This window comes from Eleutherodactylus coqui, chromosome 6 (assembly GCF_035609145.1).
Source record: "Eleutherodactylus coqui strain aEleCoq1 chromosome 6, aEleCoq1.hap1, whole genome shotgun sequence".
Classification (NCBI taxonomy): Eukaryota; Metazoa; Chordata; class Amphibia; order Anura; family Eleutherodactylidae; genus Eleutherodactylus; species Eleutherodactylus coqui.
Genome location: NC_089842.1, coordinates 132,953,933 through 132,981,924, shown reverse-complemented (window position 1 = coordinate 132,981,924; position 27,992 = coordinate 132,953,933). Strand labels below are relative to the sequence as shown.

The following is a 27,992-nucleotide window of genomic DNA, read 5'->3' as shown; positions in this document are numbered from 1 at the left end:
AGTAAAATATTGTGGAGCAAAAATTAATATGACCCTGTCTTTTTTTCAGGGAAACAGGGTAAGTACAAACTCATTGATCACCTGCATGTTTTTATGCATTAGTCTATACCCATAGCAGTAATTAGAAGAAACTCGAAAGTGTGTTTTCCCCATCTAATGTGTAAAGCGCCGCTCTCTTCCCCCGGACACATGTTGCAATCTTACATTAGAACTCTGCATCCAGATGTTACCTGTGAGTGAGGACATGTGACATTTCAGTCACACTGTGCATTGCTGGTGCATTCTGCATTCTTTTTATTAGGTATTTTTCTACCCATAAACCTAAATATTATCAAGGCCAATTAGTAATATGGTAAAAAGGTGAAGGCTAAATGACCAAACAGCACTTTATTTGGGATCGGAGAAATTGAGGAAGACTTGAACCAATTCTTCTGGGGATCACTTCAATTCTCTCTAAGATCTACACATGAAAACCCTAGAGAAAGCAAAAAGAAGAAGGTCTGAGATGACGGTCCATCTTGCTACTCACTATAAGCTGCAATTGTTGCTATTCTAAGCCTCATTATACACAAGTGACTGTGGAGCAGAGGGTCACTATGGACGACTTCCCAAATAACGGCATTATAACCACTAATCACATGATCGGTTGGTGCTAAGGATTGACAGAGAAGGACCACGAGCTTCTTCAAGCTTAGTCTGTTTGGCTAAGTCCTAATACACTAGAGTGTTATTTACCTTTACAGAAGGTTGTCTTAGGTGGGTTGGTAAGTCTTTGGCGCTAAGAGACAGTGGTTTAGGGTAATTGGTCAGAGCCCCCTAGTAATATCCCCATTCTTTCTGTGAACTGCACTGGCCATTGCTCTTATGGTTTATGGCTACCCTGAAGCTGCTGGCTATAGACATGAGAACCCAATAGCAGGCCAGTGAAAATGAGCTCAAAGAAATGGAGATCTTCAAATTAAAAGCCACGGGACCCAACTTCTTGCAAGGAACATTATACATCATATTATCTTTGACAGATATCCAGGGAATGGGCAGCACTAACCTCGCCCCTGTAGGATCAAGATTTCACAATCTGATTATTAAAGATTAAGAAAATACTCATGAGTTCTACCATCCTCATCATGGCAAGCTATAGCCTGGAGCCCGGGCCTTATTTCTTGGTCTAGAAGATATCTGGTAGTTACGTATAATCTCATGCTGCAACAAACAGATTGATGAGTTTCTCTCTAAATCAGTTTCCATTACCTATTTCATTGGGATTCTACATCGATGTGTTGGGTGCCATCGAATTCACTCAGCTCCAGACTTGCTCTTCCTTTCTGCTGCACATAGTCATCAGTCAACCCAGCCTGTTGTAGAGTCTGTGTAAATGTGCGCTGCATGTCTCTAATGGCACTTCCCTGCAAGGACAAGGAAGATAACATGGGCCCGTGACAGAAGAAGCATCCTTTGAAATCATGAAGCACTGCTGACCTTGGTGACCTGCTCGAAGAGATATGCTCTCATATCAACACGTCTCTTCATTTCTTCCAGCTCCTCGTTGTATTCCTGAGTCCTTCTCTGATCTGACTGTCTAGATCATAAAAACCAAGAGATCATGCAGCTGAATACTTCTCTGTATATTTATGTAGAGTGCTCAGGCGGCAGAGGCTTTATTCCCATTTACTGATCTTTGTGTCCCTACAAATCGTAAGATGTGCCTACTGGATTTTCTAGAAACTGAGTGAGGATTTGGAGGAGAGCAACAAATGCATCAGATAAAGCACCAACACTTGGGCTCCATGGGGTCCTGCTCTCTCGACCAAGTGAAGAGAAGGAGGGATGTGCTACATGTGAACCAAGATGACACTAGGTATACAAAAGCATGGTCTGCGAACAGACATTAACTACTTTAGGAATCTTTCTCAAGTTTTGCTGATGCAAATGGAAAGCCTTTGCCCATCTACATAGCCAGGCTGCTGTTTGGTTGTGTACCTACAGCATAATAGTATAACAGATGATCAGCCGCACCGCGTTGTTCACAATCACATCTCACTGCTTGTTCTGAGTGCACACACCTTCACAATTACTTACCGCATCTGCTTTAGTTTCTCTTTGTTGGATTCTGCTAAAGGCTTGTGTGGATCTAGTGCTTTAGCTCGCGTGGACAGGGATTTCTGCATCTTCAGTGATTTCTGGTGGTGCTCACTAAACCACTTTTCCCTTTCCAAGTTATGGTTGTCTTTGTCCCGTAGGGAAGATCTGCAAGAAATTGAATTTACCTGTGGCCCATGTGGATTAGAGATTCCAAATATGTGATTCATGCCTCCCTTCTCTACATATTAAAGGGGTCTTCCCACCACACTACGTGATGGTAGATCTCTAGGACATTGCACTAATTGTGGTCCAGTGTTCCTAGAAGCTCCTCTGTAGGATGTACAGTACATCTCTATGTCCTCATTCTTTTCTCTCAGCAATATACATGGATTCAATTACAGAGCGAAAGGTATAAATGTTGTATTAACAAAGGAAGTCATGGATTACAGCACTGGGCTTCCAACTTTCAGAATGCAAACCAGGGAAGCGCCAACTTATTCCACAGCGCTTAACACTCTGCACCACACGAAGCCACAGATACTATAGCAAGAACCACTTTAGAGAGAAAACAACGGCAGCAATGCTTACATGCTATACTAGGAGAAAGTCTACAGAAAGTGCCGTAGCAGAGATATATACAGATACAAGGGATGTGGCGCTCGTTTCATCTATCTGAGAGTTTCCATAGGACTCTCTTACTGCCAACCAAAATATACATTTTGTACTTTCATTACTATGTGTGACCTGATGAGCCAGCATATGCAGAAAGCCATAAGGCTTCTCTGTAAATCAGTACCATCAGGTCTACTGAGAGCAGAATATACATGGTCAACCTGAATGTAATCCAAAGTGGAAACACTGGGAAAGCTTGTAGAGCTGATAATCTGTAATATTTCAGTAATTTTACACGACCGATGAAATGCATATAAAACTTGGTTTCCCATGAGACTGTGATGATTACCTGATGGCAACTTCCCTCCTCTTCGTGCCATCTGTTATATACACTGGAAGAGTATTAGGTGATAAGCTAGAGAGATCAGCCAAGGTTTTCCGAGGTGGGGTCTTCTGCAAAGTTTCCTGTTTAAAAAAAAAAAAGTCAGTAGAGCACCTAAAAGATGAGTGAGGAGACTTATAAGGCCATGCATGCTCCTCTGGGTAATATATGCAAATAAGGAAGATGGAAAAATACATATGCAGTGCCACGTATTGGACGGCAGCATTCCTGCTAATCAATGTCCGACACTTTATACAGGTCATCACCTTCTAGGTGCTCTCCTTAAGGAGTGATGATACTCCTCTCGACTCATGTCATAGGCCTTTCACTAGCCAAGCCAAAATCCTACTGCACACTGATGACGGGCAAATACCCCCAAACGGCATCTGTGTATGGATTCTGGCTTGGTTTTAAGCCATTGTTTCAAAGACCTGTATTAAAGGTCAGACATTGATTTGCAGAAATGCTGCCATCCAATAGGTGGCTTTAGAGGTATAGCTCAATCTTTTTTATTTACATAAAGTAACAATACCTCTGCAGCACCACCTACTGGATGCCCACATTCCTGCAAATCAATGTCTAATCATTTATACAGGTCCTTCACCTTCTAGGTGCTCTCCTTAAGGAGTGATGATACCCCTCACGACTCACATCATAGGCCTTCCACTAACCAAACCAGACTGCTTATGCACACCGATGAGGGGCAAACACCCTGAAACAGCTATCTGTGTATGGATTCTGGCTTGGTTTTCAATTCCAAGTCATTATTCTAAAGACTTGTATAAAGGTTCGGACATTTATTTGCAGGAATGCTGCCATCCAATAGGTGGCGCTGCAGAGGTATTGTTCCATCTTCCCTGTTTACATAAAAAATTACCACATGGCAAACTTTCTTATACTAAACTATGTCCTTAAGTAATGGAACCATTTACATAAAACTGGACTTCAAAATCAGTCAGCAAGAGGTCTGTGGACATCAGAAGTAGCATTTGCAGCACAGGTGACACATTATTTGGGTATTGGCCTCCACACCCACCTCTGTTTTATGTGAAACCTCATCAAGGAAGTGTATTTCCAGAAGGATTAACCCTGTCTACCACACGATGAGCCTTTGTGCTACATTATATAAGTGGAGGTCACACTGTAGACCTACCTGCTGCTCTCTCACCTGGGCACTGTCTGTCTTGCTGTGTCTCATACAGCGGAGGCTGGATGTCCGCAGAGTGAAAGGTTTGGTCTCTGTAGGTTCTCGCGTTCTCTGTTTCTTTAAAGAACATTTCTGAAAGTTGTAATACAGCGCCTGGAAGTCCGGGACAGACTGGTTGATATGGGGCTCGAACGTCAGACTCTGTTGTAAGAATCCCAGATGCCGCTGTTTGGTTTTCAGAGAGGTTCTGGAACGTGGGCTCCGGATGTCTCGGCTTAGTGGGACAGGCGCCGAGGAGCTCTCCAGCAGATCCTTTGCTCTTAAATGACTGTTGATCTTTCTTAAAATTTCTGCTTCTGCGAAAAAAAGAAGAAACTGTAATACGTTAACATGGAATGGTTTGATCCAAACAAAGCTGCCCCAAAACTTGGTCCTGAGTGTGCCCATGCTGAACTAGAAATACTCACCTCTTAACCCATCACTGACTGTGGGGTCCAGCACTGATTTAGGGATGCACGTCTTTCTGCTTGTCTTTTTCTCTGTGGGTGCACTTGCTGGTCGTCCCGCATGTTGTTTCCTGGCTTGCACCAGAAGGTGGAATGGTTTCTGCATGGAGAGTAAATGCTCTCTCCTCTTCTGGATTTGAGTTTTTCTTTGCTTTTCGCTTTGCTCCATTATCTCATTGTACAGAGGTAAGAAGACATGGGCAGGCACCGGCTGGGCACGGAATTGCTTTAAACATTCTGCATCATCCGCACTCTGCTCATTTTGTAGATCTGCCCAATCCTGAGCCTTTATCTTCTTCCTTTTCTCTGCTTCGCGGAGCATCATTTGGAAAGGTTGGGGAACAGTGAATTCAGGGCCTTGACGGGAAGCCTTGACCTTTGGTTTGGAAACTGGTACTGCGCTTTAAGAAGACATCCAAGTCAGAAAGTTCTACCATAGTAGGAGTAACATTGTAATATATAATCTTATATACTGCTAACATAACTGCAGCAACGTATCCAACATGAGAACAAAAGATCAGGCATGTGAAAATCCAACTTGCCAAAGCTTCCAACCTCTGACATCTGACGCCAGGAGACCTTCATACACACTAAAGAGTTGGTCAGATCAGCCAAAATCAGCAGGTTCAGCTGATGTTCATCTACCCTGGATTGGCATCTTGAAGCAACATAGGGACAACTCCTACTTATCAGTTGGTTGTACTCCTGAGGGGACAGCTACTGTGTATCTGCCTGTATACATGTGGATGTATGTCCTTGAGGGCCTGTCCATACTGCCTTTAAAAAGGGCACTGTATCCCTTTTGCCCTGGCACTGATTTCCTAATATCCCAACCAGTAATTCCTCAATATTTGTTACTTTGTATAGCCAAGTCTATTGTGTGGCATCACCTCACTCTTCATTCTTGCCACTTTGTTTCTGGATTGTGGGGATCCTGTCCCCAAGGCTAGAACTGACAGTAAGGGCCCATTCATAAGGGAATATGCAAGTTATGCCCAAGATTCTACACTAAAGTTGATGAAAATGGACAATTTCAACCAGAGGCGTAACTTGAAGCTCCTTGGCCCCAATGCAAAACCTGTAACAGAGACCCCAACTATAATGCTTTATTCATAGTACTGGGCTCCCTACATCGAGACAAGAGTCCTTATGGGCCACCTAAGACTCCTGGGCCCGGGGTATACAAATGATTGCTCATTGTATAAAGAATAATGAATTCTAATCATTTTAACTGTCATCGAATGGAAAGAAGTCTGCAACGTTTGATACTTTTGTCCAATTGTCGGATGAAAGATCTTTCATTTTAATGAAGGAGTAGGGATGAGCGAATGTATTCGTTTTGAGTAATTACTCGATCGAGCACCGCGATTTTTGAGTACTTCCGTACTCGGGTGAAAAGATTCGGGGGGTGCCGGGGGAGGCGTGGCGGAGCGGGGGGTAGCAGCGGGGAACAGGGGGGAGCTCTCTCTCTCTCCCTCTCCCCCCCCCCCCCCCACTCCCCGCTGCAACCCCCCACATCTTTTCACTCAAGTACGGAAGTACTCGAAAATCGCGGCGCTCGGGCGAAAAAGGGGCGTGTCCGAGTAGGTTCACTCATCTCTATGAACGAGCTTTCTTTGAAAGAACAGTCCTAGAAAGATCATTTATCACCCGCAGTCATTGAACATGTGTAGCCAGTTTGAACAACTGTGAGAGCCAATATGAGGTAAGATATGTATGACTGCGTTCAACCATCAATCTACTTCTATCTAACGTGTATGGCCAGCTTTAGTGCTCCGCTTCTACCTTCCAGTCAGGTGCACTCATCCCATTCACTACCGTAACAGTGATATCACACATACAGGTACGTTACTCACAGCTGGAGGCTCCTGTCCACAGCCGACCCTCTCCAGGCCTTATGTAGAGAGTTCAGCTCCTGCAGGACCAGACTGTTCCTGATCTTCAGACCTTGCAGCATTTCCATCACCTCCTTATCCATCATGTCCTTGGCCACTATCTGCTCATCTGCCTCCTGGCCCCAGTCCATGGTGGAGCCTGCAGAGAAGACACATTTATTTTTACCCAGTATTAGACATTTTTCACAGGTAACCCCAGACCATTATTAGAAAGATGTTTGACAGCTACATGTGTCACATCACCCCATAACGATGACAATGGTGAGCACCCTTATCTGCAGAGTAAATAGCACTCCATGGCGAAGAGTGGCAAGGATCCAATACAAGCAGCAATGGTACAGAAGGAATAATGGTGCCTCCTGTGGCTGTGCCGTGGTACAACACTCTGAAACACCTGGCCAAAATTAGCATCAGCCTCCCTCAGCGGACCTGCAGTGACCTCCATGTGTAGAAGGGTAAGCCTGGGAGAGGGGGAGTACTGGCACGCTGACAGGAGACCTCACACGTCTGAACTGCTTTATTAGGTACTTTGGAGCCAAAACGGCACCTTCATCAGCGCCGAAATCCATGCTGATAATAATGGAGCAGTGACTAACATACAGAGACTGTCACCTACTAAACTTATGGACTTAAAGTAAGTGACCCGCTGTGTCCAGGGATGTACGTGTTACACTCACCTGCCCGGTCATTCCACCGCTGTCAGTGCTAATTTTATAACAGGTAGACTACTTAGCAGTGCTGCTCAATGCACTGAGTGGCGGCTTCCAGTGGTAACAGTGCGGAAGGTAAGTATGACACATCCCTGGACTCAGTGGGTCAGCTGCTTGCTGACAGAGTCTCTTTAGATTCCAGTCAAGCTGTGCCTGCAATACCAACCCAGGCCACTGCAATGTGGACAGTGCTATCTGCTTCTAGCTCTGTTGCAATGACAGCTGGCCCGATATCAGCTGATTGGTGGGGATCATGAGCAGCAGACCCCTGAGGATAGTTAAGGGGTTTGCAGGCAAAAACTATTGATGACCTGAGCAGGCTGGGTGTGTGTCATACAGGTCCAGACAGGAAGCGCCATTAGCTGGCTTCACTCCCATTGAAATCTATGGAAGCTGAAGCCCGCTATTACACTTTTGTCTACCCTGACACCAGGACAGGCGTGGAAGTGTAATGGCTGCTTCAGCTCCCATTGATCCCGCGTGCTGGGTCCCTGGTGATTAACTATTAAAGACCTATACTGAGGATCGGTTATCAATAGCTGTATGGCTGGAATGCCCCTTTAATACGGGCTACTCTCTTCCTCCCCATGACTATCCCTTAAGGGGGTGCTGCCCTCGTGAACCTTGTTACAAATTAAAAAGGTATACCTAAAATCCCAACTGATCGCCTCTCCACAAGGTGGGCCAGTGTTTCCCAACTGCAGTCTTCATGCAGCCCAACAGGTCATGTTTTCAGGATTTCCTCTGTATCAGTCCGCGCTGACACAAGCGGGTCGGATTCCGCATGCGGGAGACCTACAGCGGATGACCCTGCGTATGGTGTGTAATTGTATTGTGTATGACCGCGTCCGCACGCAGGCAGTTATAAGCAGTATAGCTTGTGTTTGTATTTGCTGAGACCCGGCACTCAGCGATGACGTAACATAATTGCGTATGGGCTGTGGGTATATCCACGACAATGGATCCAGCACAATGGCCGCTATGGTCACAGATATCGCTGTAAAGTAGAACATGCTGCGCTGTATTTTCCACGAGCGGATTACACAATTCCGACCCGCTAGTGTGAGCAGAGTTGTGTAACAGAATGTATTTGATTGAACTGCATATTACCGCGGAACCTATGATCGCAGAATCTGCAATTCACACCTGGTTCTGTGACAGCTCCCCAAAAGGTGATGTCATGATTGTCAGCATCTCAGGTGTTCTCTCTATAGGGGATCCGGAAAACCTGACCTGTTGGGGGTCCCTGAGGACTGCAGTTGGCAAACACTGCGGTAGGTGTCTACAGGGGGCTGATCGCTGGGCCCCCGACCAACTACAGGAACAGGGGTCCTGTGTCCCATATAGCATTGTAGTAGAGGCAGCAGGTGCCCACTGAAGCTGCGAGCAGAGCGCCCCCTAGACCGTAAGGCAGTAACTGCTCTCTCTGCACTCCCGTACTGAATGCTGCTGTCTGGTGAACTACTATGTGGAGGTCCGGCATGGAGCCCTGCTTGGTACGCCCCTTCTTCCCAGCTGTGGCCCCTAATACTCACCTGTTCCTCGATTCTGCATCTAAAGCGGAGCTGGATGCCACGCCCTCCCGCGCTTCCTGGACCCCTGATTGGATACTCATCACTATGGAAACTAAGGATCCACTTCCAAATACAGACTGGACGCCATGTACAGCGGACGTCAAACGTTATGCCCCTCCCCTTGTCTGCCGCCCCTCCTACCAGCAGCTTATTGGGGGCGGGAACTAAGGTCACTGACAGCTCACGTGATCTCGGCTGGTTGCGTGTGACGTCATCAGAACTGCGACCGCTGCGCTTGACGGGTTTGACCTGCAGTTTATTTTAATGCATTACATAGCACAAACACTGAGCAACAATACCCAAACCAGCTTCATCCCTGCACCCAGCCCTCCACACTGACCCCCAACATCAACACCCACCCCTCCACACTGAGCAGCAATACCCAAACCAGCTTCATCCCTGCACCCACCCCTCCACACTGACCCCCAACATCAACACTCACCCCTCCACACTGAGCAGCAATACCCAAACCAGCTTCATCCCTGCACCCACCCCTCCACACTGACCCCCAACATCAACACTCACCCCTCCACACTGAGCAGCAATACCCAAACCAGCTTCATCCCTGCACCCACCCCTCCACACTGACCCCCAACATCAACACTCACCCCTCCACACTGAGCAGCAATACCCAAACCAGCTTCATCCCTGCACCCACCCCTCCACACTGACCCCCAACATCAACACTCACCCCTCCACACTGAGCAGCAATACCCAAACCAGCTTCATCCCTGCACCCACCCCTCCACACTGACCCCCAACATCAACGCCCACCCCTCCACACTGACCCCCAACATCAACACTCACCCCTCCACACTGACCCCCAACATCAACGCCCACCCCTCCACACTGAGCAGCACATCCAAACCAGCTTCATCCCTGCGAACACCCCTACACAGTGACCCCCAACATCAACACCCAAACCAGCTTAATCCCTGCACACACTGAGCCCCCAACACCCACTCATCCCTGCATACACTGAGCCCCCAACACCCACTCATCCCTGCACACACTGAGCCCCCAGCACCCACTCATCCCTGCATACACTGAGCCCCCAACACCCACTCATCCCTGCATACACTGAGCCCCCAACACCCACTCATCCCTGCATACACTCAGCCCCAACACCCACCCCTCCACTCTGACCCTCAACATCAACACCCAAACCAGCTTCATCCCTGCATTCGCTGAGCCCCCATTCTCATTCTTTGACACACCGAACCTCAACAATCCCCTAGATCCTTCTCTGATAACAGCCCTCTTCTCCTGTACAGCTGTATCCTAGATGTCTTCTCCCCCCATTACCCCTGAGCCCCCCTAATACTCCGTCTCCCACAGTGGTAAGCCTGCGCTCCTGTGACCAGCTTCTCTCTTTTATCCTGACAGGTGCTGCGGTTCTGAGCTGCCATGATGCTCCCCCTGTGCGTGCCTTTTGCTTCCAGGTGCCTGGTTCCCCGTCGCTGCCTGTCCGCTGCCGCCTCCCAGCTCTATGACGTTGTTATATCTGGTGGGGGAATGGTTGGAACAGCAATGGCCTGTGCGCTGGGTGAGGAGGCTGGCTGGTGTCTGAAAGGGGCTTACATGTGGTGGGAGGGAGGTTGTTATAAAAGCAGTACTTTCCTCTCGGCTATTAGCAACATAAAACACATTCCGGACAACTTCTTTAACCCATTTAGGACTGCTAACTTTTTTTTTTTCATTTTTAGTTTTTCCTCCCCATTTAAAAAAAAATAATAAAAAATCCAAAATCTTATTTTTCCATCGAAATAGCTGTCTGAGGGCTTGTTTTTTGCAGGATGAGTTGCACTTTTTATGGTACTCTTTAACGTACCATAAAATGTACAAACACACTTAGGCAATGTTTGGGTGGGTGTTCGATGTACATACTGCAGTAAAAATGGCATGAACTATTTTATCCCTATTTACTCTTTAAATGCCGCTGTCAATTCTGCCAGCGCCATCCAAATTCCCCGACTGATGTTCAGGGGTCCTGTACGGCCCCCCACGATGAGATTGCAGGGTGTCGTGCGGGTGTCATGGCAGCCGGGGGGCCTTCTGAAAGGCCCCAGGGCTGCCATGGCAGAATGCCTATCAAGCCATCCCCGTGGGATGGCTTGATAGACTGCCTGTCAGATTGCAGTATGATGTAATGCTATGGCATTACATCATATTGCAGAAGCGATCAAAGCATTATAAGTTGTGGCCCCCTAGGCCTAGGGGAACTTAAAAAAAAAGTAAAAATAAAAATCAATAAAGTTTTACTGATTATTTAAAGAAAAAACCTTTTGCCATATTTATGATAAAATAATCTAAGAAAACAAAAAAGTCCATAAAAGTCTGATCTATCAAAGTAACGCATTATTTACCCCACACGGTGAACGTCATACGAAAAAATAAAAGGAACGCAAGAAAAGTAGTACAGCAAAAAAACCTATATGTTTGGTATCGTAGTAATTGTACTGACCTGTAGAATAAAGTTATCATGCACTTTTTGTTGCAGTTGCTTCGCAGTAGAAACAAGACGCACCAAAAAATGGCAGAATTTCTTTTTTTTTTCCGTTTTTCGACACTTATAATTTTTTTTTAGTTTTTCAGTACATTATATGGTACATTAAATAGTACTATTAAAAAATACAACTCGTCCCGCAAAAAACAAGCCCTCAAACAGCGACGTTGATGGATAAATAAAGGAGTTACGATTTTTTTAAAGGGCGGAGGAAAAAACGAAAATGGAAGAAAAATAAAAAAGCTTGGTCACTAAGGGGGTTAATAAAAATCATGATTTCTGCACAATTGGGGACAACACAGCCCTAGAACTGCACTGCCTGTCATGGATTCCAAGTTGCTCTGTTCTGCAGATTGCGAAAGCGGATTTACGACACCCAATCACATGCATTGCACTAGGCTTGACATGGTCTCCTCACAGGTACACATTTATTTTCCTAGTGGTTATTTCTTTTTTGCCCCCTGACACAAGGTTCTGATCCTCACCTAAGTCACAAGAGAATCCTGCTGCTGGAAGCCGGACAAAAGAAAGCATCTGAGCCACTGCCGGAGCAATACAGCAATCGTGTCAGCTCCATCACCCCAGGGTCTGCCACTCTCCTTGCCAGTGAGTAAAGGGCATGCAGCACCATGTTCTGCTCTTCCTGCTCAGCTTTAACACCTGCTGCCTCTTTGCCATCCACAGGCTTTGGGGCTTGGGATCACATCTGCGCCATGAGGCTGAAGCCTTTCAAAAGAATGCAGGTAAGCATGTCACCACCATGAGGGGAGTTTATGGGTTTGCACAATCCAGCCCCTCCAATTTTACTGTTGTGTTCACAGGTCTGGGATGCCTGCTCTGATGCGCTTATTACATTTGACAAAGAAGGGATGGAGGACATGGGTTACATCATAGAAAATGACGTCATCACAGCTGCACTGACCTGTCAACTGGATGCTTTATCAGGTGAGTGCTGTGCAATCTGGTGTAGCCGATCTCTATAAGTGGACCCCAATCCCTCTCTAATCACTGCTGTTCTATATATGTACTCCAGTGAGAACCCCAATTCCTCTATAATCACTGCTGATTTCTACGTCTGCTCCCTCCTCTATGTAGGGACTCTCAATCCCTCCCTAATCGCCTGACCTTTACAGCTGTCCCCATCATAAGAAATGGCTCGGCTGTGTGTACATCGGCCGGCCATGGGGCAGCACACACTCCTTACTTTCCGTCCTATGCAGGGATGTTGGCTGGAGAATACTTGTAGGGGAAATGCTTCTCTTTGATGATGAGCCCTGCATGTGTCTCCCATTGCTGAGTGATCAGGAATAACCTCTTGTGTTTCTTCTGTAGACCGTGTGAAGGTTCTGTATCGGAGCAGAGCTGTAGGATACACCTGGCCAGCACCTTACAGCAGTGCAGAGGGCAGCCCGTTCGTGAAGATCCATCTGGCAGATGGACAGAGTCTGCACACAAGACTCTTGGTGAGGGACCCGCAACTATTTTTGTCTCATCCATTTAAATATGCCCCCCCGGTATTCATTGCATTTCATCCTGCTAACCTGGACAGTGTTCTGTCTGTGGCGGTGACCGTTCCTGCAGTTGTCCAGGACACACTGCTTTTCCATGTGTTCCTGGACAACCCTCTGCAGTCTTCATTAGTCTGTAGCATTCCTTGGGAGAGCTGACTTGAGTCTTGCCAATCTGTGTTGTGTGCTACCCTAAACCTTGTCTCTTTCAGATTGGTGCAGATGGACAGAATTCCACGGTCCGCACAGCCGCGGGAATTAATAATATTCAGTGGAGCTACAATCACGTTGCTGTGGTTGCGACTCTGCAGTTGTCGGAGGTAAGTGGAGAATGATAAACCATCCATGCTATCCTCTAGTGCCAGGGGCACAAAGGCTGGCACGGATAATAATGTAACCTCATAACCAAAAGACTTCCAATGCTGTGAATGCCAGTCTAATATTAGGTGCTGATGCAGACAGCATAGGGATCTGCAGATGCAGGGTGTGCTGCAGACTCTCCCCTCCATATGTTGTATATAGAAAGAGCAGACATGTTACACTCCCACTCCTTAGAGGACAGGAACTCTCACTTGCAGCCAAAATAAAACTTTTAACTGACCCTCTGGTACAAGACAAATCAAGATGGCCGCACCGATTCCTTGCCTACTTGATGCAGGCGGAGCATTGGTAGTCTAAGTGCAAGAATAAAAAGGTGTAAAAATCCTGTGCTCACCAGATAGAAGTATTCACAATTAAAAGTGAAAAGCACTTACTTGGAGGACGGGTCTGATAGCATTTACAGACCCCCCAGTGCTGTTGCCAGAGGTTAGTGGGTTAATTTCAAAAGGGTCCTTGATTGTAACAAAGGTAGACAAACATACAGCAGGGTAGCATGCAATTGGTATTCTATGACATTACATATTGCTTTGAACAGGACTATCGAATCAGGGCAATGTGTAGTTTCTTACACTTCCGATGCACTAACAATGCACAGCGTGAATGAGGTAGTCAGAGAAGCAGTGCGGTCATCTTGTTTTGTCTTTGATCGGAGGGTCGCTATAGTGGAAAGTTCAGCAGCAACTTTCAACCCTCACAGTAATACTCAGCATACAATGATGACGGGGTTATGACGGCTCTGCCGTGTTCTTACAGCAAAATCTTGAACTTTCATCATTTTTTTGGTTTGTTTGTTTGTTGCAGTCTACTGAGAACAATGTGGCCTGGCAGAGGTTCCTCCCTACTGGACCCATCGCCCTTTTACCGGTAAGCATCTATCGCTTGCTGTCTTGCCTGTGGTTGACGTTTGGATTGGTAGTAGTGGTCTAGTGATATAATTGAATTTAGTTGCTATGCCTATAAAAGATTGATGCCCAGATTTGAGTGAACACCTGGACTAGCCCAACAAAAGTGTGACTACTTGGTGCTCTCACCACCTGCGATTATTATAGTCACATGTGACATTCTGCTGTTGCGTTTAGTTGGGTAGTCTCCTTTAAATCAGAAATGTATTAGCCTTTAGCTGTCCTATGTCCTCTGGTACTTGCCACTTTGGTGGCATTGCTGGAAACTGTGAATGCTGCAGTTTTTTGGAGTTTTTTGCTTTTTTTCTAAATTTTTCATTATGCAAAAATATTAGGATTTGAATAGGCAAGTCTGAAAAGTTTATTGGTAAGGAAAGGGTAACTTGTTTAGTTATGTCCCCGTGCGCACTCGCTTTTTCTCTCTCCATGGTTAATCTGTCTTGTCATGCATTCTCTTTTCTTTACACTTGAATGTGTTTCTTGCTTTTTGATCTTTTGCTGGTTTGTTCTTGCAGCTATCAGACACATGGAGTTCTTTAGTCTGGTCCACATCTCCAGATCATGCCTCAGAGCTTCTAAGGATGGATGATGAGAGTTTTGTTGACGCTGTGAATTCAGCTTTTGTAAGTCAGTTCCCGCCATGTGATAACCATGTAGCGCAGGCTAAGTTGGCTTCATTTTTTTTGTCTTTCACAGTGGAATAGTGAGCACCATTCTGAGTTTATTTCTTCTGCTGGATCTCTCTTGCACTCAGCCGTGTCCTTATTGAGTCCATCTGGTTCTTCTACCCGTCAGCTTCCTCCTAGCGTTTCCTGCCTTGGGGACAAGAGCAGGGCAGCTTTCCCTTTAGGGCTAGGTCACACTACTGAATACATCCGCCGGCGTGTGGCTTTAATTGGGTGAGATGATGCTTATAGAATGAAGGGATTCTAGCGCTGTCATCTTGCAACTAAGTGCTGATTTCTGTATCTGCAGGGACGCTGCACACAAAGTGCACCCTCTTGCTGGTCAGGGTGTAAATATGGGCTTTGGGGATGTGGCCAGTCTGGTACATCATCTGAGCAGAGCAGCATTTGATGGCCAAGACCTAGGTAAGTTGAGTTTAACTCATTTCTCAGTTTGCCACCTCCTGCTCTGCTGGGAAGACTATTACGAAAAGTATGAAGCATGTTGATCCAGAGGTAGAAGCCAGTTTTCTCTATTTTATGGGGAAAAAATTCTTCCTGGCTCCAATCTGGTAATCAGAATAATCCCTGAAACAACCATTCTTCTGAAGTAATCGGTTACTATAACATATAATATTGTTACACTCAAGAAAGGTGGCCAGGCCCCTCCTGAACTGTCTTAGTCATTTCGCCATCACCACGTCCTCAGGCAGAGAGTTCCATAGTCTCACTGCTCTTACAGTAAAGAACCTTCTTCGATGTCGGTGTAGAAACTTTCTTCTAGATGCAGAGGATGCTCCCTTGTTACTGTCACAGTCCTTGGTGTAAACAGATCATGGGAGAGATCTCTGTATTTTCCTCTGACTCGTATACATGGTCATAAGGTTGCCCCTCAGCTGTCTTTTATTTCCTAAACTAACCCCAGTTTTGATAATTTCGCTGGGTATTGTTGACCAGTGATTTGTGAAAATGAAGAACAATATTCCTATCATGTGCCCCTGGACCTCTTTTGATGCACCCTGTTATCCTATTTGCCTTGGCAGCAGCTGCCTGACACTGGTTGCTCCAGTTAAGCTTACAATTAACTAAAATTCAAATTATATGAACTAGTAACAAGGCATTATTTATACAGAGTTATATCATGTCACACTTCTGCTGTTACATCCAGCATTACACATACTTAGTAATGAGAGAAGTCAGCAGCACTCAGTATATCACCATATATGGGAGGCTTCAATAATCCTGCACGCCAAGTAGCAGACCCTTGACTGGAGGATCTCTATCTTCGCAGTATTACACATACTGGTACCAAGCTTGTGAGCGGTTGCGCGTAGGCGGCAGCGGGTGAGTGGTTGCGCGAGCAAGTCTATCTTCACTACTTCGTAATTTAATTGTAGCTCCCCATTAGGATGAGCTCCATGCCTGGCAATGTCATCCAATGTGCTACTTGTGCAATGTATACTGTCCATGATCAGCCGATCGAGGGTGCATACTGTTGCGCAAGATGCGTACACGTCGCACATTTAGAAGCCCGAATCCTGGATCTAAATTAGCAACTTGCAAGACTGCGATCCATTGGCATCATGGAAAGGAGTTTGGTGCTCACTGAGCAGGTGCTCGCTGGGATAGAGGTGCGGGAGCGGATGGTAATACGGAAGAGCAGGGGGAGCAGGCAGCAAACTGGGTGACAGATAGGAGGGGTAGAGGGAAGAGAACCAGGGAGGCTAGTCCTGAACTGTCACAACCTAACAAGTTTGTAAAGTTGGCAGATGAGGGGGATGCCATTACAGAGCCAGCACCGCTGCAGCACGACACGACCTCTGAACGCCAGGGAGATGACTGCTCCAATGAGACGGGGAGCGCAGGGCAGGCTAGACAGGTTCTAGTGGTGGGAGACTCAATTATAAGGGGGACAGATAGGCCAATCTCCCATAAAGACCAGGATCGTCGAACGTTGTGTTGTCCTCCTGCCGCTTGAGTTTGACAAATCGCAGATAGGATTGACAGATTACTGGGAGGGGCTGGAGAGGATCCAGCGGTTATGGTGCACGTTGGCACCAATAAACAAATTAGAGGTCAATGGAGGGCCCTCAAAAGTGATTTCAGGGACCTAGGATCCAAGTTTAGGGCGAGGACCTCCAGGGTAGTTTTTTCAGAAATGCTACCTGCACCTAAAACCACACTAGAAAGGCAGCAGGATCTTAGGGAGGTAAACAAGTGGCTCCGGAGTTGGTGTAAGAAGGAGGGATTTGGGTTCCTGGAGAACTGGGCTGACTTTGCTGTCTGCTACAGGCTCTACCGTAGGAACGGGCTGCATCTAATGGGAATGGTGCAGCTGTGCTGGGTGAGAAGATGGCTAGAAGGCTGGAGGAGTGTTTAAACTAGGGACTGGGGGAAGGGCAAAAAGAGAAATAAGGAGGTAGTCAGCGTAGCTAGCAACCTGGGTCTAAGCAATGGGAATGGGGGTCGAGCAGGAGGAGGGGTTAATACAGTTAGAACTGTCAGATCAGCCAATAGTACCATTAGCAACAAAATTAATTTAAAGAACAAAAAAAACTGTATAAATTGTATGACCACGAATGCAAGAAGTCTGATTGGTAAAGTGGGAGAGCTTGAAGCGAGAATGACTGATGAAAACTATGATATAGTCGGAATAACGGAAACATGGCTTGATGATAAGTGTGATTGGGCTGTGAATTTACAAGGTTACAACCTCTTCAGAAGAGACCGTGGAAACCAGAAAGGGGGAGGGGTATGTCTGTACGTCAAATCGTACTTATTGCCAAGGCTACGGGAGGATATAGGTGCAGGAGATGAGCACGTGGAATCTCTCTGGGTAGAAATACAGGGAGAAAAAAAAAACAAAATCCTGCTAGGGGGTCTACTATAGACCACCAAAAGCAACAGAAGAAACTGAAATCTTACTATTAAGGCAGATAGAAGAGGTGTCAAAGTGCAACAAAGTAATTATCATGGGAGACTAGTTATCCGGATATAATATGGGAAAAGGAAACCTGCAAATCTCACAGGGGTGATAAGTTCTTGAGAACAATTAAAGGTAACTAATGCACCTTATTCAACTTGTGCGGGAGCCAACTAAAGCGAGGGCTATTCTGGACTTAGTACTAACTAACAAACCGGACCGAATAGCAGGGGTACAGGTTGAGGGGCACTTGGGGAACAGTGACCACAATATAATCAACTTCCAGCTGTCATTCAATAAGAAGCCTTGTCAGGGAGCGACAAATAAACTAAACTTTAGTAAAGCAAAATTTGATCAGCTTAGAACTACTATCGGTAATATTAATTGGGACAACAGCCTCAAAAATAACGGTACAGAGGACAAATGGGAAAAGTTTAAAAGGATCCTAAACCCCTCATGTGAGCAGTTCATTCCCTTTAAAAATAAAAGAACTTCAATTTAAAGGAAACCATTGTGGCTCAACAAGACGGTAAGGGGGGCAATAAATGAAAAAAAAAAGCATTCAAATTACTAAAGCAAGAAGGCAGCGAAGAAGAGCTAAAATTATACAGGGGAAAAAAACAAAATATGCAAAGATAAGATCAAAATTGCTAAGGAGGAGGCAGAAAGACTGATCGCCAAAGAGAGCAAAAACAACCCGAAACTATTTTTCAACTATATTAACAGCAAAAGGATTTGCACCGAGAGCACTGGCCCTTTAACAAATAATGCAGGAGAAATCATTGAAGATGATTGGGGGGGGGGGGGCAAATCTATTAAATAGTTTCTTTTTAAGCATATTCACAAGCAAAAAGGAAATGCCACACGAGATGCAGGGGAATAATATGAACCCCTCACAAAATATCTCATACCTAACGCAGGAGGAAGTGCGGAACCTGTTAAAGAAGATTAAAATCGATAAATCGCCAAGCCCAGATGGATTACACCCAAGGGTACTAAGTGATGAGATAGCTAGGCCGCTATATCTAATATTTATGGATACTATCAAGACCAGGGTTGTACCACTGGATTGGCACATTGCCAACATGGTTCCAATTTACAAAAAGGGGTCTAAAAGTGAGCCTGGTAACTACTGGCCAGTAAGTCTCGCTTCAGTAACTGGAAAAATATTTGAGGGCTTTCTGAGAGACGCCATCCTAGAATACCTCAAGGAGAACAATGGAATAACTCCTCATCAGCACGGGTTCATGAGGGGTCGATCATGTCAGACCAATCTGATCAGCTTCTACGATGAAGTAAGCTCTAGGCTGGACCTGGGAGAGTCTATTGATCTCGTATATCTGGACTTCTCTAAAGCATTTGACACCGTGCCATAATAGGCTGATATACTTTCCATTTTAATCTTTTGCTATTTATATATTTGAAGAAAAGTTTAATGTTAGTTTTACTCTTTTTGACATTAAGTCTCTCTGTATCCACATTTGCAGTTTGTATTTGCTTTTTACATTATTTCTTTCCCTATAGCTTTTGAATAGTTCTTCGCTGCCTTCTTGTTTCAGTAGCTTAAATGCTTTCTTTTTGTTGTTTATTGTCTCCTTTACATCTCTTTTGAGCCACGTTAATAAAGTTCAGGGCATCTTTAAGCTGATCGAACTTTGCCTCCCTAAAGTTTAGTATTTTTTTAGCTCCCCTGAAAAACTACCTATTGAAACACCAGTGCAAATGTATTATATTATGGTCACTTTTTCCCAGATGCCCCCCAACCTGTCCAAAGGAATCTTGTTCCTACAAGATAACGCCTCCATTCACACTGCACAAGTGACCACCGCAAAACTGGTGGAGCTAGGCATCCAGCTGGTTGACCCACCCACCTTATTCATCAGATCTAGCTCCCTCTGACTGTCATTTGTTTCCAAACCTGAAGAAACACCTCAAGGGTACCAAATTACACACCATTTCTGATGCCATGGCTGCTATGGATGACTGGTTTGAGGCACAACCGAAATCCTTCTTTTTGCAAGGCTTACAGAACTTGGAATACCGATGTAAGAAGTGTGTTGATATCAGTGGAGAGTATGTGGAATAAATGTAAAGTTTCATCTTCCTATCTCGTTTCTTTCTGGGTAAAGCCAAAGACTTATCAGCAGCCCCTCGTACATGGGGCTTTAAACAAGACTTTACGTAAAAATAAACCAACCCCTTTTTTACGCTTTTAGGTTTTTTTAATCCCTTCTAAACAAACTATATAACCTGGAAGTTCATCGCCCAGCCACAGCTTTGATCCAACCAGGTCTCCGGGTTACACCCAGTATGTCAAAGTTTCCCTCAGATATAATTACTTCCAGATTTTCCAACCTTATTGATCAAACTTCAAGCGTTAGTCAAAAAACTGTTTAGAAAGTTCCTATTTTTGAGCGCAAGCATGATCCCATTGATTTCAATGGGCAATTAAGTTTAGTTTCTGTGTGGAACATTTCAGCAATGTGGTGATTTGTTGCAAACTCGTCCACTGTTCCAGTGCTGTAATCTACTGTGGATTTTCTATCCTACTAATCCAGAAAGAAAATCCACAGCTATTTTGTCACATATAAGCAAGAGTTCTTCTATCCAGTAGATCTGCATCATCATTACTTCATCATCTTGTGCTCCACAGGATCAACAAAGCACCTTTTTGAGTATGAAACTGAACGCCAGAGACAAAACCTGCCTTTAATGGCCACCATTGACGTGTTGAAGAGGTTGTACAACACAAAGCAGCCACCTGTTGTGTTACTCCGAACTCTGGGCCTACAAGTTACAAATGCGCTGCCTCCACTAAAGGTTAGTTGTAGCTTCTGCGGTGCTTGAGCCCCATTCGTGCCATGTCTGGACGTACAGATGACAGAAGTGGCATAACAAGCGATCAGTATAATGTGTGCTCAGTTACTGAACAGCGAAGAGTGCTGGGATTTCGGGTAAATTCAAACACGGTAGACTTGTTATAGAAACTTCTGCAACTGTCCCATACATCCGCATGGGCTTTGCAGAAATCCATGTGCTTGCCCCCAAAACAAACCCTATGAATCCCCTGACTTACAATCTGCAAGAAAGCTGCCGGGTGGGAATATTCTTTTACTGTAGTTATGGCACGGTATCCTACTCGAGGGCGAGTATTCAAGTGGACAGTTGTGTGTCTTTTTGTTTTAAACCAAATGTATGCGGTCACCTGTATGGCCAGACATGGAGTGAACTTACCTTTCCTATCCCCCTGCAGGGGCCAAATCCTAACAAACCTCTCATTGTCATTTACAGGAAAAGATCATGGAGTTTGCGAGTAAATAAACTTTCCTGGAGCCTGCAATCCTCATTTAAGTAACTTATTACAATTTATTTTTTAATTCTTGTTAAAAAAATTAAAAATAAAGTCAATTATTTGTGCACATAGAAGTATTTTCCCTTTTATCTGCTGCACTGACAGATCCGTTGTGTCACAGGAAGTAGGAACAGCTGTGGCCAGTGATAACTGGAGGTACCAGACTCTGCAAGCTTCCAAAACACTTAGGCCACTCTCACACATGCGATCAGTTAAACGCCGTTCTGAACCGCAGAATTTTACGGAGATTTCAAGCAGCGTTTTCTTGAAAGCATGTTGCAGCGCTTTTTAATGCACCCTATCATTGTGATGAGGTGCGTAAAGAGAACAAACCGCACTTGAAAATTGAGCGCAGGTTTAAGAAGCCCCAATAAAATAAATGGGAGCGTCTTACTGCGACGCTGTGGTAAAAAACAGTTTGTCTGAGAGTAGCCTTACCTTCTCTATTAGAGGAGGTGTAATATAGGCAACTGGTTTTGGGGGCTGTATTAGGTCCTGTAAGGCCAGATTCACATGAACGTATTTGCACATGAAAGCTTTGTGCGCACAATACGCAGAAAATACAACCCATTGATGTCAATGGGTTCGTTCATATGTGCGTATTTGATGTACACACTTCAGTCATGCAAAAAAATTCACAGCAAACTCTTTTCCTGCACATTTGCGCAGGGAAAGAACACATCTTGAACTCATTAAACCAATTGGCTTTTTCAGTGACTGAGAGCAGCAGTGCGATTTTTCTTTTGTACACGCAATTATGTATAACTTGCGTGCGCAAAAAGAACAGTAAAATAAAATACACAATCCGCATTTTGCAAAAACGCTTATGCTCATGTGAATCTGGCCTTACTTTGTCCAGGATGTCACTAAAGCACCTTAAAAGACAGGACAGAAAAAAAAATTCTTTGGTGTGCTGCAGTTTTGTATTTATCCCTTTTCCTATTAAAGGGTGATGATCTAGACAGGCAGGGACAGCGAACAATGTGCAGCTCCTGGATATCATTTGAAGGCAACAGTTGAGAGGTACTGGGGTAGTGGCTGGAGCTTAGAGAGTTTTAATCTGTGTCTGGCCCAAAATATTAGATGCATGCTCCATTTCTTTGGCTACAGAACTATTAGTGCTGAGGACAGTGTCTGCTCACTACTACCTATATAAGGCTACTTGGACTTGGCAGTGTTCATCGAGAGGATTTTCTAACATCTACCTCTGATGGATGCCAATGTATTGGCCTGGATGGGTGATTATGGATACATTTAACCCCTTTAGTGGCATGCCCGGAAAATCTCCAGGGCTTTCTGCACTGGACTGTGCAGTTAAACCCCGGAAGATTTCCGTGGACAGTTCTAGTGCTGAAATGTGCAAAGCGTGACATGGTAATAATAAACCTGCCACTGAAGGGGTTAATGGGTGTTGTGAGCTAAAAGGAATATTTTAGTTCCACCATGTTGGACGTTTTGTCGGACTACCAACACAGAGAAACATACGATAACTAAATCCTATTTATGCACTAGTTAGAGGTCAGACAGTGTAGTACTAATCCGCTGGGCTTGCACCCCTCTCTTGAAATATGCTACAGCGGTGTTTTTACAAAAAGTCACACATCCAAACTTAAGTTAAAAATTAGCGAAGCAGCATAGACAAGGACTGGCACTTACGGATTATAACCCCTGAGAGTGAATGTATATTGCCAGTCATTGACCTATTAGGGTTATTTCCCCATGTTTTTTTGTAAGCTAATTAATGTTGATCATCCTGAATGTACAAGAGACTGCAGCTCGTGGAAGATGGCACCCAGCGTCCAGCTCGTCTCCACATTTCGAACCTTTTTGGTTAACTAGAAAACAAAACCAACAGTTACTGGGTTGTATGAGAGGTCAGGAAAAGCCACTCTGGACTGGAGCGCTCGGTACCTGCAGCGTTGTGTGCTCTTCAAAGCCAAATCCTTCCCTGAGCAGAGCGGTGATATAGGTCAGATCCATACACAAGAAGGGGCTGTGCGATGTGAAGCGCTCCATGTGGTCACACACTGCATGGACCGAGAACTGCGTTATAGAAAGCTGCATTCACCACTGCCAGATGGCTTCATAGTCCATTGTTCTATACCTCATGCGGGAAAGTGGCACACAAGGGATGCAGGGGAGCAGAATTAGTTTTCTTCCTGTGTGACCTACACTTTCCCCTTTAAAGGCGTGAATGGTATAACTTATGTTACCCAGCGTTTTAGGGTACATATAGCTTGTGAATTTTCTACAAATGGGTGCTGTACTTTGAACAAACTAGTACTTATTGAATAGTGATTTCTCAATACCAAAATGTAATTTTAGGTATATAAAGTATGTAATATAATAAATCACGGTTGCATCTCACAACCAGCAGCACACACTATGCTGCACAATCAGTCCAGAAATAATAGGTCAGCATGCAAAGCCTCTATGAAAAAAATTTTTATTTTATTCATTACAATTAAAAAGATATTACAGTACAAAAGAGATGAGTCTCCAATGTGCAGCAGACAGGCGGAAGGAAGGCATACAACATATCAAGTTCATAGAATTAAATATATGCTCAAAAAAATGCATGCATGCAAAATCATATACCTATTTAATTGTAATGAATACAATATATAAAAGTTTTTTTTCATGGAAGCTTTGCATTCTGAGCTATTATTTCTAGGTATATAAAGTATGTATCTATAGTGCTGGCAACTAGGAGCAGAATCTTTGGTTTTAATTTAATTGAGGCAGATAGAATGACTTGGGCCTCCTGCACACGGGTAGGACGGACCCCGAATGCGGGATTCCTGCAACTGAGGTCGTCGCGGTGACCCCAGCTTACCGGTCCGGCGGCTTCTGCACACGCTGCGGATGTGCCGTCCAGCACTCCGTCATGCATGCGCGTATCCTGTGATACTTCCGCAGTGCTCACTGCGGAAGTGCTGCGGGATGACAAGTGTCCATTGACTTTTTAATAGACGCTGGCCATGTGTAACCCACACAAAATCGCAGCATGCTGCTATTTATTCTCTGTGAGCGGAAAATCACAATCTATTTCTGCTCGTGGAGCTGAAATGGCGTTTTGCCATTGAATACTGTGGGCTGTATTTGCTGCGGAGTCCGGAGGCGGACTCTGCAATGCAAATACGCCCGTGTGCAGGATGTCTTAGGCTGGAATCTAGATTGCATCTGTCTCACTCAATTGAATTATTGTACATCTGACTACAACGAAATATGGCAAAGCATGTCACTTTCTTTTAATCTTTTTCTCCTAGTAAAGGTTTCAGTGTTTTCAGCCCTTTAAGGCCACAGGACGTAAGTTTGCATCCTTGTAGGGTAGACAAGAAAAAAATAAAAATATCCAATATAGCGCTTCACGGGATGAAGGATTGATGAAATGTATCTTTGTCTACACCATAAGGTGCAGTTTTTATTGCAACGCGTTTCAACCCTATAAAGGGTCTTTGTCAAGCATCTTTCTAACCTACCTACAGGCTATCCCGGAATTGGAGGTACTAGTGAGTTAACCCTCCCAAGGTTACTCACTTAGTACCGGGTAAGTCGCCTTTCTTTTTTCACTTACTAAGTACATCACCACTTAGCACTGGAGGAGCGCTACTATTGATCCCAATACCATTGTTTATTTCATCCTTGTAGGGTAGTAGACTTACATCCTGTGAATGACATTGGCTTAGATGTAGGGTTGGGACATCGACACAAAAATATCGATAGTATCGACTATCGCTGAACCAACTATCGATTATTGTAAAATATTGGTGGAAAACTATTGATATTTCAATATATTGACTTTTTTTAAATATTGTATAAAAATAAAACTGGTCTAGGGTTAATAAAGCAACACAATCAACAAAAAAGTTGTTTTTTCTTTTAAAACTTTAAACTGTTGAATTTATTATTAACTTATAACTATTAGTAACATCATGAAGATTAAAGTTACAAATGAAAATAAAAAATTACAGAAGAAACCTAGAATTAAAATTAGGTATGAAAATAAGTTTTTTTTATCATTGGCCCCAATAATCGTTATCTAATGAGCCAAGAAATATTAATTTGCTCGCATGCTCTTCCTTCAAAATGCTCATAACCGGGAGTGCAGAAAGATGATTGGAGGTAAATACACTGAAACTAGATCCTGCCAGCTACAAGGATGCCAGATGGATGCTGGACCTGACAGGATGTGAGCATGATCTCTCTGTGTGTTTGTGGGGCTGCGTCCCCTGCATTTTTTTTTCAAGTTGCTGCTGAGGGACAACGGTCTCCATGGCAACTTTTAAATAATGCAGGGCCTGGTAACGCGAACGCAATTGTAATTGCATTAGATTGGTCTCCTATCTTTTCTATAGGCACTGCGTTCTCGTTAGATGCTAAACGCACGACATGTCGCGTCTCCTTTTCTGGATGCGACCTTCGTACGTTCAGCGCAGCCCTCCATCTGCATGTGGAAATGCTTTTATTTAGAAAGCATTGCCCACAGCCATCACCTTAGATGCAAGCGTTCAGAGCCTGCGCTAACGCGATGAACAAACGCATGTGGAGAAGGGGCCGAAGACCCCACTTTTTCTGAGGGTTCTTTTGCCTGGAGAAAACCTTATTGGTGACAAAGAGTCACTTCGCACTTTCCAAAAGTTTCTAGAACTTGTTTATAAGTTCATTAGTGCCTCGAGCAAAACTACATCCTGTACCTATTACGGCACTCTGAACCCCCCCCCCCCCCCGAGCGCCAGGTGGGGTGCCCTGAACTTCCCGCACCCCACTGTCCCTGCCTACTTGCCTCGGCCCTGGCTAACCCCAGGTGGACAACTGGACGGCGGTCCCTGCACTGGCTAGGGACCTGGCGACTGACAAGCTGAGACTAACTAATGGAGGGACAGAGTGCCGACAGAGAAGGCAGATGGAAAAGACCAACAGACAAAGACTGAGCTAAAGACAAGCTGGAGGAAGGTGACTAGCAAACTAGGAGCTGGCTAAGACTAGCTGCAGACAGACAGACTAGACGCAGGCAGAACCAATGACTGGCAGTGAGCTCAGGTCACTGCCAGCCTTATAACAGCAAGACTCCACCCAGGGGCGGAGAGGGGGAGGAGCCGGCTCTCCCACTGTTGCATAAGAAAGGTGGAGGAGAGCGGGCGGCACCCTACGGGCGGACACGCCAACGCCGCTGCACACTGGCTGCCCCACGCCGCCGGGAGAGCCCAGACTCCAGAGCTCCAGGACGCCGGAGCCGACACCGGAGCGGCGCGTGCCGGCCACGGGACCCTGCATCGCCCTGCATGGTAACAGTACCAACACAAAGGAAAGGGCAGAATCTAAAGAAACAAAACATGGTCACAAGACACGTTTCTTCTTTACAAAAATCAATATTATATCGCCTTAAACTATCAATGTTACCGATATATCAGACATAACAATATCGATGAAAAGTATTGCCAAAGCATTAGCCATATATCGATATTTCGGTTTTCAATGTCCCAACCTTACTTAGAAGTAAGCCCAAGCCATCCCAACGCAGGAGTCTGCTTTGACGGACAGCTGCCTTCCTCCTGTAACAGCGGGGATCAGCGTTAAACCTTCACATTCCACAATCAATATAGATTGTGGCATGTAAAGGGTTCACAGAGGGAGTGTGCACTCTCCATAACATCATGGAGGGCTGAGGGGTTGCCGTGGCAACCAGACCCCAGACTCTGGTTCCCAAGCTTGCCATGGGCTGCTTTTTCATAGCTTTTCTTGCTTAAGTGACCAACAGTGACATTAAAAAAAAATAAAAGTGAAAATCACCCTTTTTTTGTGCATTTCCCCTCTTTGTATTAAAAAAAGTATCCCTGTATCCAGAATGACCTGTACAAAAATTGAACACACTTTTTAGCATTTATTTTCCCTCCCCAAATTTTTTTTTAATCAAATGTATGTACCCCAAAATGGCACCAATGAAAACAACAGCTCGCTTCCCAAAAAACAAGCCATGACAGAGCTCCATCCATGGAAAAAAGAAAAAAAGCTATGGTAATTTGAATGCAGTGGTGGGGGGAGGGTTCTTGTAGAAAAGCCTTAAAAAAAATTGATATAGTTGTAATCGTACCAACTCACAGAAATGTCATTTATGCTGTATGATTAAGAGCTCCTTTACACTGGCGAGTGCGATATCGCAGCTATATCGTATTTTTGTTCATGCGATGTTTGAGCGCCTGCGATGCTTTTTCCTGGAAAAGCATTGCACATCACAGCAGCCTGTAGTTTTCTCACGTAATAGATGACAACAGGTGTTGCTAATGTTAAAAACACATCGCACAATCGTGCGATGCAATAAAGCGGAGGCTCCATGGGGAAACATGGGCGAGAAAAAATAGCAAAATACAGAAGATACGGCAGGCGGTGTTTTACAGGCCTCAGAACATCGCAAATGGGAATGAAATCATTGAAAAGCATGGGTTTCAGAATTCTGAGTTTTCTCGCATCGCTCAAAAATCATGCAATTTTTCTCACCAGTGTGAAGGAGCCCTAACCCCGTTTAAAAAAAATTTGAAGAATTGATGTTTTCTCTTCTCTTCCAAAAAAAAAAAAAATGTTTTACAGTACATTATATCTATGCAAAAATGGTGCCAACAACAAACCCAAAAAAGATCATTGCGGTCCAATGGCCAAAATAGGCCGTGTCCTTAAGGGGTTAATAGAGTTTATTTAATTTATTAATGTATAAAGGAATAAAGAACTTTTGGGGTGTGGAGATTGGAATCTCATACTGTTGTTTATTCGACACCACAAAGCTATAGGGTCCATTTTTAGTTACCCTAAATATGCCCTCTTTGTTCAGCCCGTTCTAAGCCCATTTACACCA

At 44.8% G+C, this 27,992-nt stretch overlaps 3 protein-coding genes across 5 annotated transcripts in view; 1 reads left to right on the top strand and 2 right to left on the bottom strand.

The window, feature by feature from the left end:
• Window positions 1–372: 372 nt before the first annotated feature.
• Window positions 373–9,015, bottom strand: FAM161B (FAM161 centrosomal protein B). Of its 2 annotated transcripts, none has more exons than XM_066607694.1 (9): window positions 8,867–9,015; window positions 6,583–6,760; window positions 4,688–5,127; window positions 4,227–4,576; window positions 3,041–3,156; window positions 2,077–2,244; window positions 1,477–1,576; window positions 1,249–1,403; window positions 373–475 (listed from the first exon to the last, which is right to left on the bottom strand). In XM_066607694.1, the coding sequence occupies exons 1-8, from the start codon at window positions 8,883–8,885 to the stop codon at window positions 1,254–1,256; spliced, it is 1,521 nt and encodes a 506-aa protein (XP_066463791.1). In that variant the 5' UTR covers window positions 8,886–9,015; the 3' UTR covers window positions 373–475; window positions 1,249–1,253. The 2 variants fall into 2 exon arrangements, with proteins under 2 accessions (XP_066463791.1, XP_066463792.1); XM_066607695.1 differs by having other exon boundaries at window positions 4,242–4,576.
• A 50-nt stretch (window positions 9,016–9,065) lies between these two features.
• COQ6 (coenzyme Q6, monooxygenase) lies at window positions 9,066–21,209 on the top strand. The gene is made up of 13 exons (XM_066607691.1): window positions 9,066–9,147; window positions 10,292–10,451; window positions 11,883–12,017; window positions 12,096–12,154; window positions 12,233–12,356; window positions 12,744–12,874; window positions 13,132–13,239; window positions 14,102–14,164; window positions 14,718–14,825; window positions 14,899–15,101; window positions 15,178–15,293; window positions 20,444–20,610; window positions 21,082–21,209. Exons 2-13 carry the CDS (start codon window positions 10,313–10,315, stop codon window positions 21,109–21,111), a joined length of 1,383 nt encoding a protein of 460 aa, XP_066463788.1. The 5' UTR covers window positions 9,066–9,147; window positions 10,292–10,312; the 3' UTR covers window positions 21,112–21,209.
• Window positions 21,210–22,497: 1,288 nt separating this feature from the next.
• Window positions 22,498–27,992, bottom strand: part of ENTPD5 (ectonucleoside triphosphate diphosphohydrolase 5 (inactive)) — a 43,884-nt gene continuing 38,389 nt past the window's right edge. For both annotated transcript variants that reach the window (XM_066607692.1, XM_066607693.1), the window contains 2 exons: window positions 23,054–23,169; window positions 22,498–22,977 (listed from right to left, as the gene is read on the bottom strand). In XM_066607692.1, the coding sequence (XP_066463789.1) occupies window positions 22,891–22,977; window positions 23,054–23,169 (203 nt within the window). In that variant the 3' untranslated portion in view covers window positions 22,498–22,890. The remainder of the gene's footprint in view (window positions 22,978–23,053; window positions 23,170–27,992) is intronic.

Coding starts and splice junctions, on each gene's coding strand:
- FAM161B (XM_066607694.1), bottom strand. Junction 4,577..4,687: donor AGTCAGTGATGGGTTAAGAG/GTGAGTATTTCT, acceptor TTTTTTTCGCAG/AAGCAGAAATTTTAAGAAAG. Junction 3,157..4,226: donor CCCAGGTGAGAGAGCAGCAG/GTAGGTCTACAG, acceptor TTTTTTAAACAG/GAAACTTTGCAGAAGACCCC.
- COQ6 (XM_066607691.1), top strand. CDS start 10,313: ATGATGCTCCCCCTGTGCGTGCCTTTTGCTTCCAGGTGCCTGGTTCCC. Junction 12,018..12,095: donor GTCTGCCACTCTCCTTGCCA/GTGAGTAAAGGG, acceptor TGCCATCCACAG/GCTTTGGGGCTTGGGATCAC. Junction 15,102..15,177: donor CGGCGTGTGGCTTTAATTGG/GTGAGATGATGC, acceptor CTGTATCTGCAG/GGACGCTGCACACAAAGTGC.